This window comes from Dermochelys coriacea, chromosome 1, assembly GCF_009764565.3.
Source record: "Dermochelys coriacea isolate rDerCor1 chromosome 1, rDerCor1.pri.v4, whole genome shotgun sequence".
Lineage (NCBI taxonomy): Eukaryota > Metazoa > Chordata > Testudines > Dermochelyidae > Dermochelys > Dermochelys coriacea.
The window spans coordinates 213378313-213390706 of record NC_050068.2 but is presented as its reverse complement, the minus strand read 5'-3'; the positions used below and the strand labels follow the sequence as shown (position 1 = coordinate 213390706).

Below are 12394 nucleotides of genomic sequence, written 5' to 3'. Positions count from 1 at the left end.
CAGGAGGGGCCTAACACACTGCCAGTGACTGGGTGTGGAGGAGAATGGCTGAACAAAGGAGAGATGGGGAGATTCACAGAGAAAAGTTTCCTTTACTGACTGGAGAGATTGCAAGTTTGGAGATACAGATATAATAAAAGCTCCTAAAAATAGTTTGTGATAATCAGTGGATGGAATCACAGTGCAGATATTCCCCTGCTATATGTATAAACAGTAGGGGAAAGGTCACTGACTGCACTTGGAGACAGACACACTCCTTGCACAAAGTATGTGTCTCAGGAATTTCATTCTCAAGCACATAAGCCTTGACTCCCACAGTCACTCTGGGTTAAGCAATGGCTGAATGATGAATATCACAACAGGAGCACAGACATCATGGCAACTGTGATCTACGGTGATCTTTGCTGTGGCAAAGGGTGTGGCTATTGAGGCAGTTGGTCATTTTTCTGTATTATTCCCTATGCACAGGCAAAGAGTAACATTGTGGAAGAGTACAGGAATGAAGAAGCAGGCAGCACTAGTGCAGGCTTCATCTATACTTGACACATCCACCCACCTCCTCCTCATTAATGTACCTCACTCAAGAGGGTGGAGTCAGAGCTCACTCAAAAAGCCCTGTTTTGTGGTTGATCTCTCTGCTGAGATGATCATTTAGGGTGTCATTGTCATGCCACATAGGCCTATTGACTTGCAGATGATCTGTGTCTCAGCTGGGAATCAAGATCACCGCTCCCAGGCAGGGAGGAACGTGCACAGGCCCCTGTGGTTCAGCTGTTTTGTCTGTGTGTGTCAGAGCCTGGAGCCACACCACAAACAGATCCCTTCTGTTGTCTCCAGGTGTAGGAGGGGAACCAGCCCTACAGAGCACAGTTGTATAAAGAGCAATACTGGGGGAACATCCCTGCTAGTGAGGCAGAGATGGTGATGCAAATAGTCTGGTACGTGTCCATCTGTTTCATGGCAGCAAGTAAGTCATTGGCTGAAAGATGAATCCCCATCCCTGTGTTTGCAGGACACGGCTCTGAACATTTCCCTCTGTGACATTTCTTTTGTCGCCGTCTCACATGTTTTGTCTCTTTCCCTCACAGGATGCTCAGGTGCTCAGATCAACCAAACCCAGAGTCTGGACCTGGAAAAGGGACACCAAGCCCAGCTCATATGTAAACAAACCTATGGGCATAACAACATGTTCTGGTACAGGCAGGTCTCAGGACAGGGCTTGCAGCTGCTCTTCCTCTTTGTTCATGAAGAACTAACAGACAAAGGCAATGTCACTGATCAATTCCAAGCTAAAAAGCTGCAGACTGAGCTCCTTCACTTGGACATTTCACCCGTGAAGCCAGAGGACTCGGCTGTGTATTTCTGTGCCAGCAGTCTAGACACAGTGCTTCAGAGTCACCTCCTTCCCCTGCAAAAGCCTCCTCTCCTTGGAGGGGCTTCCCCCTGCATCTCTACCCACAACCAGTGCAATAAGAGGGAGGAGAAGAGGAGGAAGTCACAATCTATGTCAACACTATATGGGTACCTACAGGAATGAGGAGGGGATTAAGGCCCACTCCTCTGGGTAAGAGGAAATGGGATAGGACAGCTGCCCTGGGAGATCCATGCAGGACACACAAGCTCAGCATTAATATAATCTGCCACTGTGTCCTGGCCCTGTGTACATAGATACATCTGCCCCCCAAATCCTTAACTAACCAGTGGTGTGCAGCATCTGGGAGCAGAACCCACACTCTCGCACTCGAAAAGAGCAGGCCTCAGTCTGCCGAGTGAGCAGAGTTCAACCACTTGCTCTGCCCTCAGTGGGAACTGATAGAAACAGGAGTTTTGGCACATCCAATCCAGTAGGGGGCATCAGCACATACAGATAAAAAATGCACCATGGGGCATGTGGTCCTGTACACAATCCTTAGTACCCTAGAAGACAGAGTCTCATAGCAAAGCAGTAATGGAAGCAGAAGAACATGCATGGGTTTTGCTCAGGAGCCCTCTGCCTTTGGATTTTCCATCAGTGCTGAGTGCACAAGAACATTTTTCTCTGTGGGGAGTAACACACTTCCATCTCCTTTGTTCTCTCCATGTTTGTCAGCACCCTTTCATCCTTGTCTGTTCTCATGTTCCCTCCCACCACCTTGAGAGCTCTTACCTGCTTTCCATGCCACCCCTTCCAAATGAAATACTAAAACTGTATCTTAGTTCCTTAGTTAGTAAACTAAGAGTTATAACTAACAGTTTACTTGTCAAATATTTAGATTGAAAGCTCCTTGGGGTAGGTGCTGTGTCTGTTTTATTTGTCTGTAAAGTGCATAGCACATTTTTGGACCCAATGGCTAAGGCCATGTCTATGTTGCACTTTTGTCACTCAGGGGTGGACAGCTCTCTCTTACCGACAAAGAGCAGCAAAACTGTGTACCTTACAGCGGCATGGCTATAGTGGCACAGCTGTGCCGGTGTAAGGTGCACAGTGTAGACATAGCTTTCGATTGTGTGTTTGAGTTTCTCTGTGTCCACCGTGAGACATCTTAAAGAGGATTTCAAAGGATTGGTTTTCAAAGGAAAGGTACTTAAGACTTTCTGAAAATCAGACTCCTTTATACTGTTTTAAGTTAGATATACATTAGATATATCATGGGGTATTTTGGAAAATCTGTATGTCAGTTTATAATAATAATCAACTTCATCCAGTAGGTAGGTGATTCGCTACATTAAGTTAATAGGGTACTTGGGACAGAGGAAAGATGCATTGTTAGAGTTTTGTCCTTTCAGAAGATACATTAACCCAAACTCCCCTTCTGTGGCTCTGTCTGGACAGATGTTAAAATTCCCCAGATCTTTTCTTAAGGAGATGGGGGATAACCCCAGTCCTTCAGGCTGTATCTACACTACAGAGCCTATGCTGGCCTAGCTATGTAGGTATAGCTATACTGACAGAGCCCCCTAGTGTAGACACAACATACTCTGACAGCAGGAGCTTTTCTGACAGTGTAGGAACTCCCTCTCCCTGAATGACATTAACTATGCTGACAAAAGCACACTTCTGTCTGCATCTCACTGGGGTTTAGCCAGCATATCTATGGCACTGGGGGCTGGTTTTATCACACCCCTGACTGACATAGCTATGCCGGTATAAGTATTAAGTGTAGACCGAGCCTCCTTAAAATAGGTTATAAGCCTGAGGTTGCTGTGAGCTGAGGCTCAGCAGAATGGCCTCTGCCATGTCTACGCAGTGTCTGTACTAGAATGCGCATTGAGCTGATTTCACAATCAGCTCATCCAAATAATGGGTTCCATCTCAGGGCTGGGAATCGAGATCACCTTTCAAGAGGGCCCAGCAGAATAAGCCTGAACCTCCTCAGAAGTCTCTCTTGGGTCTGCCTGTGCAGGAGCCAATGATGGTGACAATGACAACAGGTCCCGCCTATGCGTGCTGATAGAAGAGCCATATAAACGTCAGTGCTGGGGAATACCTCTAAAGATGGAAATGCAGATAGTCTGGTGCGTGGCCATTTGTCTCTTAAGAGCAAGTAAGTTTTTGGCTAAGTCATGAAATCCTTGCCCTGGAGTTTGCAGGGTGCAGCTGTGGAGGTATCCCCATGAGCCACTGGTTTCACTGTGTCTCTCTCATGTGTTTTGTCTCCTTCCCACAGAAGGTGCAGATGTCCGCCTCAATCAGACACTGAGTCTGGTACTGGAGAGAGGAAAAATAGCGGACCTACACTGTGAACAAAATATTAATCATGATTACATGTACTGGTACCAGCAGCATCAGGGCAAAGGATTGCACCTGATCTACTACTCCTATGATACAGCTAAAGTAGAGCCAGGAAATATTTCTGAGAGATTCACAGCCGTCCGGCCGCAAACTCAGCTCTTTCAGCTGAAAATCTCACCTGTGAAGCCTGAGGACTCGGCTGTGTATTTCTGCTCCAGCAGCTTAGACACAGTGCTTCAGAGTCACCTCCTCCCTCTACAAAAAACCACCTCCACTTCCTGAACACCACTTCAGAAAGAGGAATGCCATCTCCCCATCTCCCACAGAGTAAGGAGGTGTGCTGCCACACAGAGAAAAATAGTTCCTGGTCTATATTGAAAGCTCCAGAGATGAGTAAACTTCCTATTATTACATAAGATGGTGCATTCCCCAGAGATCTCCAGCTCCTATTGTGACAGCCCTCTACTTTTTCAAGCACCACAAACCCCGACACAAACTGCCAAACCCAATACTAAGTCCACCCTAGCACCATTGTGATCCTGATCCCCTCTGTTCATTCCCAGTAGCCAAAGCCTCGCCCCATCTTTCCCCCAAATAATCACGCAGGGAATGTCTCGACTGAAATTACAAGGTGTGATTGCAGCTCAAGATGACATCCTCGAGTGAGCTTTAATCTAGCTAGTTTAGGTCCTGGGGCAGTGAAGCTGCAGTAGTGCAAGCTTCGATGCAGGCTAGCCCCACCAGTAATTAGCCAGGGTTCCGGGCGGGTTTTTACTGAAACTCACACGGATGCAGCTTAACTACCCAAGTTAGTAAAATTAAAGCATGGCCATTTGTCTCTTGGGAACAGGGCTGTCCTTACCCATACGCAAAGTACGCAGCTGCAGAGGGCACCGGTACCTAGCGCAGCTCCGTGCTGCTCCAGCCCCTGCTCTGGCTCTTCCCCGGGGCCCCTGCCCCTGCTCCGACCCACCCCCACCCCTTCCCCAAAGCCCCTGCCCCTGCTCCTCCCTGCCTCTTCCCGCCCCCACCCCTTCCCAGCCCTGCCCCACACCCCTGAGGAGTGCAGCAGGGCTGGTCCTGGACTCACTGGCAGGAAGTGCAGCGGCCTGGCCCCAGCCACGCCACCGGTGAATGCTGGAGGGAGGTCCCCCCCAGCCCCCCAAGCCAGCCCCCCCCCATGGAGGCCTGGGGCCACACACACACACACCCCACGGGGGTGGGGCTGCATAGGGCCCCAGAATAGCTCATGATGGCCCAGCTTGGGAACATATATGTCATCAGCTGAGATATTAAACCTCATCCTTGTGTTTGCAGGATACAACTCTATTGCCATGAGCCATTTGCTTGACTGGGTACATCTCTTGTATTTTGTCTTTTTCCCTTCTCAGGACACATAGGGAGTCTGGCAATGGAGAGAAAACAGTGAGGACAGCTGTCTTGGAAACTAAATATAGGTATGATAGTCTACCTGGTACTAGCAGCCTCTGTGAAAGGCTCTGCAATTCATCTCCTGGTCTGAGACCATAGAATATGTAGAGAAATGTGGTGTTCCAGGGGGATTTGCAGGTGCTCACTGGTAGACCCGGTTCTTTCAGTCAAATCCCTCTCCAACAAAGTGAATGATTCAGCTGTGTGTTTGTATATCAACACATAGACATATAGCACTTTAAGAGCTTCCTCCTGTGTAGTAAAACTTCTCCTCCATTCTTTGGGAGAGCAGCTCTATCTCACCAGCCCTGCTGGAAGTGACACTGGCTATGCTCTAGATTAACCTTTAAAACAAGTAAGTTGCAACTGCAGATAAGTCAAGTTGCTTATGTAACACTGACAGACCCCAGTGGGCAGGATTGAACCCGGGACCGCAGGAGGTGTGTGGGTTACACTTACACAGTGCTTCTAAAGCACTCCCTGGCATGCCTCTACCCGCTGTCTACTTCTCCTGCACAGGCCCCTCAATGCCAAGCACCCAAATCCCTGCTCCAAAGTGCTGAAGCTGCTTACAATGCCTTCTTTCCTTCTGGTCTTCATTTCTTCCAGACACTGAATCCTCACTTAACTACCAATAACAACCAGGCCTTGTCTACCCCTGGGGAAAAGGTGAGTTTTTTTCAATTGTATTAGTGCAATCAGCTAGCTGGACTCCACAGAAACCCCACTTAATTCCAGTTTAATGCATCTAGTTCAGTTTTATCAGATCCAGCCGAGGCTCATAAACTCCATCAGTTTAACATATGTTAAAGTACAATCGCTTTGTCCTGACTTGAGTTTTAAGAGGTGTTAATTAGAGTGAACTAGGTAACTGGACTCAACTTCACACCTTTAAATCCTGATCTAAACAAGACCTCAGTTGACAAGCCCTATCTCATCTCCCCTAAGACGCCCCCGAGACAGCTCCAGCTGGTTAACCCTTACTCAGCCCTCCTAACAGACATCTCAAACCTTTCCTCCCAGCTTGAACCTCCCCTTAACCACCTTGTAGGGGTCCCCGCTACCAAGTGGGGAGGGAGGCCACCCCGCCTCGTTGTATCAGGCAACAGCACTTGGGGTTGAGTCTCGCTGGTGGGGCCGAGCCGTAAGCAGTCTAAAGGTCTGTGGCTGCCTAGCAGAGGCAAAACAAGCAGTAACCGTCTGATGCCCTCACCCCTCTTTGGCAGGGCAGAGCACTGAACAGTCTTTAGTCTAAGCCTCCTGGCTTAGGCAGCCAGCAAACACACAGTCTAGGGCTCTAGCCCTGTCCACAGGGCAGAGCATGAGCAGTCTTTAGCCCACAGGCTCCAGCCGGGGCTGACAACAATTAAGAGTCTAGCACGCCTTGGCCCTCAGACAGGGCGGAGCAACAAGAGATCTGGCATATTAATTCAGGCAGACCGCAGACAAAGGTAGGCCTGTTGGCCTACAGTGGGGAGGCTGCTATCCCTGTGTGGGGTGGCAGACGGTATGGGGGACACCCGTCTCCACCACATCCCAGCCCAGAGCCCTAACAATGGTGGAGTGGTCTGCCACTGGATCAGTGGGGAGGATCCAGCCAAAACCCGCTAACTCATGCTCTGGCAACAAAACCGGACTACAGTCTGGTTACCCTGGGCTACTTCCTATCACAGTCTGGGTAGGGAAGTCTGAGGTCCAAAGGTCCTCTGGGTACACAACAGACAGCAGTCCTGGCGACTCCTTTCCAGGGACAGTCTCGTCCAGGGGCAAGACACTGCAAAGCAAAGGTTCAGCTCCAGGGTTCTGCAGCAAAGTGGAGACATCTGTCTCCTACCCTGCTCCCATTCAACTGAGCTGCAGAGCCCTCCCTTTATACTTCCTGTCCCAACCTGGTAACTTCCGGTGAGGGGGGTGAGGTGGGTTCGACTCAACCCTCCAGGGGGAGTGTAGTGGTCCCTCATTCTCAAGTGCAGAAGAAGATAGGCCACTCCGCCTTATTACACACCACTTAAAGAGCATACTGTTCCTTCCTCCACCAGCTAGATGTCTTCTAAATGTCATTAGACAACATTTCTGAGGGTGAACTTGATAAAGTGCCAGGTGCCCAAGAGAAAAATGATACAGACCAGAACTTTGTTTTCTTTTCATTAAAAAATAGCAACATACAATCACATACAAATGTATGGAGAGAGCAGATCTGACAAAGCCTGTACAACGAAAATTCACTCAGTATGTGTATGTATGTTTTTTCTCATCATTGTTCCATGTATGGCCCCAGGCCTTATTTTCTGCACATTGTTCAAACCTTGTTCTGAAGAAAGGATTTGAAATTTCTTCATGTTTTTTCCTAGGGTGCTCATCACTACAGCACCTGAGTGCTTCACATTGACTGATTTATTTCCACAACAGCCCTGTGAGGAGACGGATTATTATCTCCATTTTATAGATCCGAAGTTTGAGACCCAGAGAGATTAAGGTCAAAACGTTTCACTAATTGGTGGGGAGGGGCACTTTGAAATGCTTAGCTCCTGATTTTTCAGAATACTTAGAATATCAGGGTTGGAAGGGACCTCAGGAGGTCATCTAGTCCAACCCCCTGCTCAAAGCAGGACCAATCCCCAATTTTTGCCCTAGAGCCCTAAATGGCCCCCTCAAGAATTGAATTTACAACCCTGAGTTTAGCAGGCCAATGCTCAAACCACTGAGCTATCCCTCCCCACTATTTAGCATGTTGTAGCACTTCATATGTTCAAGCATAACTCCCTTGGACTTCATTGCATCTGTGATCGCTCTGCACCTCTACAAATCAGAACCCAGAGTCTCAAGTTGGGCACTCTGAAAATAAGGAAGCCTGGTTTAAGTGACTTACTCAGCATCACAGAGGAACTCTGTGGCAGAAGCTGGGATGAATCCGGTTCACCAGGGTAGCATTTAAGTTCCTTAATTATTAGACTATCCTTTCCCTTCTTGCAATCCCTGTCCTCATTCACTACACACGTTCTTGTTTCTGCAACAAATGAGGCAGACAACAGGTTCACCTACTCCACAACCTTGATTCATCCCCAGAATAGGTCCATCCTGTGCACTGAATGAGGCAAAGATCCTGTAGGACATTCCACTATGAGTAACAAAAGTCATCAAAGGGAGTGTGGCCACACACCCTTACCACTGGGCCCTACAGTGGTGAATACTCTTCACCTAATCTTCCTGCTCCTCCCACAATCCCCCCAGAAAAAGCCCATCCCTCAAGAGATATGCCCCTCATTTTATTTAATTTGTAATGGGGTATCAAAACGGAAGGGGTTAAAGGACAATACTGGGCCCAGCTAACCTTGCACTTCCAACCCTGCAGAACATGCTCAAGCTGGAAGCAGGTTTGAAAAGGGAACAGCACAGCTCAGAAGGCTGGAGGCTGGGGAGGAATACAGACTTATCCTGAAGGCTCGTGACAAAAGGAGCTAGAGACACCGCCCTGAAGTACCAGGACTATATGCTGAGCCCAGTTGGGGCTGATGGTTGGATTTCCTTTTTATTTTTCCTTATCTGGGGTCAGAATCGAAGGGGGCAGTGGTAGGAAGTGACCCAGGGAGGGTAACTCAGAGGGTCCACCTCCCCCAGGGTGAATGCTGCTGACTCTCCTAGGGCTCTGGGTCAGAGGCTGGTAGAGTGGGTGGGCCTGGGCTCCCCTACTGCTATCCCATGACTGACTGGACACTAACCACTAGGCAAAACAGCCCACCAAGGACCCTACTACATCATTCCATCACCAAAACACTCCCACACCCCTCACATCATCCTCATTCCACCACACACATGCCCAAACACCACTTTTTTCTCCCTTTTGTTGCTCTCTCCCACAGCTCTGTGACAACACTTAGTTGCCCTGGTTTCTATATATAAAATCTGGTGACCATGTGCATCACACATGGCTATGACATCACAGATCAAATGTACTGATGTTTTGTTTGGCATTGATGTATTGTATTCTTTATTGTATTGGTATATTGATATATTCTATTGATTTGTTGTATTTTGTTGATTATTATATTGTAATGATGCATTGCATAGATTATTATATTGCTATACAATACTGTACTAAAGTTTAGATTGTGTTGTATTGATATACTGATGTATAGTATTGTATAGATGTATTGTTGTATTATTGTTTTGATGTAGTCCATTGCATTGATTATCATATAATATTGCATAGATTATTGTAAGGATATATTGCATTGCATTCATTTTTATATTGTAGTGATGTGTAATATTATATTGATGCATACATGTACTGTTTTTATTGATATATTAATGTATTGATTGTATTTATGTATAAAAGTAGTTATCAATGTATGTCATTTTATTGATGTATCAATGTATTTTATTGATGTATTATTCTATATTGATATTTTAACAATATATTATATAGACGTATTGTATGTAATTTACTGATATATTGTATTGATTATTGATGTACTGGTGTATTCTATTCCATTGATTACTTTCCATATTGCACTTACTGTATTGTAATGATGGTTAATATTGTATTTTATTTTGTAGAATTATTGTACTGATGTATTATATTGATGTATTGGAGTATTACATTCCATCAATGTATTTTATGGATGTATTATATTGTGCTGATTATTGACATATTGATGTGTTCATATACTGTGATGTACTGAAGTTCTAGAATATTGGCTTGTCTTGGTGGATTGTATTCATGTTATAACATACTTCCTTCATGTAGTGTATTTATAAACTGATGGATTGATTTGGATTAATGTTGATGGAGTATATTGTAGTGATATACTGATATATTTAACTGGTGTGTTGTATTGATGTATTACTGTAGTCTATTGTATTGATGTATTCTAGAATATAGATTATTGTATTATATTGCATTGAGTATTATATTTTATTGAAATAATGTATTGATAACTAGTATCATATTGAACTGATATGTGTTGTCTAGATGTATTCATGTATTGCGTTAAAGATATATATTGATTCATCTATTGCATTATATTGATATACTTTTGTATTGTATTGTATTGTTAAACTGTACTGGTGTATTGAATTATTGTATTGTATTGGTGTATCACATTAATAATTGTAAAAAGAAAAGGAGTACTTGTGGCACCTTAGAGACTAACAAATTTATTTGAGCATAAGCTTTCGTGAGCTACAGCTCACTTCATCGGATTATTGTATTATATTACACTGATTATTATATTAATAATTTTGTGTTGCATTGCTTATTGTATTTTATAGGTGTATAACATTCTACTGATATATAGCTTTATTGAAATAAATATATGTATTTATGTGTTGAATTACATGTATTGCATTGATGTATTGTGCTGTATTGACATATTTTATTGATGAGTGTATGTATTGTATTGGGCTGATGTATTAATGTATCAAAGTATTGCATTTATTATTGTATAGTTCTGATGTATTACATAGATTATTGTATTGTATTATATTGCATTAATGTAATCTATTGATATACTGTATTGCATTGTTTTATGCTGTATTGGTGGATTGTTGTAGCATATTGAAATGACGTACTGATGGATTGTTTTGTATTATGGATTGTATTCTGTGATGATTGTTATTCATGTATTGAACTACTGCATGATTAATTGTATTGGTGCATTGAAGTATTGTGTTGATGGATTGTTTTGTATTGATGTATTATACTAATGTGTTGTATTGCATTGACTTATTGTACTCAGGTATAATATTGTACTGGTGTTTGCATATATTTCATTGTATGGTATTGTATTAATGAATTCTATATTTTTGTATTATCATATTCATATATAGTAATTTATTGTATTGATGTATTGCATTAGAATACATTGATTATTGTAATGATGAACTCTATTTGTATTGTATTGCAGATGTATATAGGTATTATACTTTATAGATATATTAACATATTGATACTTTATATTGATGTATATTAATGGAGAGCTAAAGAAACTTAGATGTGGCATTGTCAGTGGTTAGGGTACTCCCCTGGGATGTGGCGGCCCTCTGTACAAGACGTTCCTTCACTTCAGGGGAAGAAAGGATTTGAACAGGGCTCTGTCATATGTTAGGTAAGTGCCCGTGCCACTGAACTATGAGATAGTCTTATACAGGTACTACCTCACTCTCTCCTTTTGAAAATGTCACACTTTGGATAAATAATCAAAGAACCACTGGTCCAGATAACAAGAGAAAATAACTCAGTGGCCTGGCAATTAGAGCACTTGGGAAGTGAATGACCTAGTCCCCCTCCTCCAACGACTTTTCAAAATTTTTATTCACAATGGAGCAGCTTCAAAAGGAAACCACAAGAAAAACTCCATATGAGAATATCCTATTGTCCAGTGACTAGGGCATTCACCTGACAGGTAGCAAATTCCTTCTTCCTGCTAGGTGGAGGAGGGCTTGAACCAGAAGTCTCCCACATTCCAACCAGCGGGCTAAAAGGCATGAGGGAAGTCTTTCTTCTCACCTACCTGCTATAAGTTTGCCTATAAGTGCCTGAGCTGGTAAGTGAATTCTGAGCACATTTACTGGATCAGGCCCTGCTGGCAAGTTAGGCAAAGGAACACCTTTATTCCCTAGGTCTTGCATGTCTCTGGGGCTTAGGCAGCTGGATGCCTGGTGTAGGGCAAGAGTGGGCATGTACATAGTCACTGAAGGAACTGCTACTGCAAAAATTTAGCTGCTGGTCAAGTTTAAGTGCCTATGGGGTTGGGTGGCAGCTAAGCATGGATTTTCTGAATTCCAGTGGGGCCTGGGGATTTAGGCAACTAAGCTATTTTGTAAAAAGAAAAGGAGTACTTGTGGCACCTTAGAGACTAACAAATTTATTAGAGCATAAGCTTTCATGAGCTGCAGCTCACTTCATCGGATGCATATATAAAGCTTATGCTCTAATAAATTTGTTAGTCTCTAAGGTGCCACAAGTACTCCTTTTCTTTTTGCGAATACAGACTAACACAGCTGCTACTCTGAAAAAAAGCCATGTTGTGAATCTAGCCTATAATGTATAGTATTGATGTATGGTATAGATGAATTATATTGATTATTGATTATCTACTTATTGATGCATTAATGTATTGTGTTGATATATTGTTGAGACCATTGTTATATTGTATCCTGTTAATGTATTCATTGATTAAATGCTTTGCTGTATTGTATAGAATTGATTATTGTATTATATTGGATTGATTATTGTATTGTAATGATGTA

The 12394-nt window shown here is 43.9% G+C and overlaps 2 gene segments (V, D, J or C); both read left to right on the top strand.

The window, feature by feature from the left end:
* Nucleotides 1-651: 651 nt before the first annotated feature.
* LOC122458279 lies at nt 652-1537 on the top strand. The segment is given in 2 exon segments: nt 652-967; nt 1089-1537. Coding segments are annotated over 2 exon segments (498 nt in total).
* Nucleotides 1538-3318: 1781 nt separating this feature from the next.
* LOC122458278 lies at nt 3319-3994 on the top strand. The segment is given in 2 exon segments: nt 3319-3524; nt 3648-3994. Coding segments are annotated over 2 exon segments (396 nt in total).
* Nucleotides 3995-12394: the final 8400 nt, after the last annotated feature.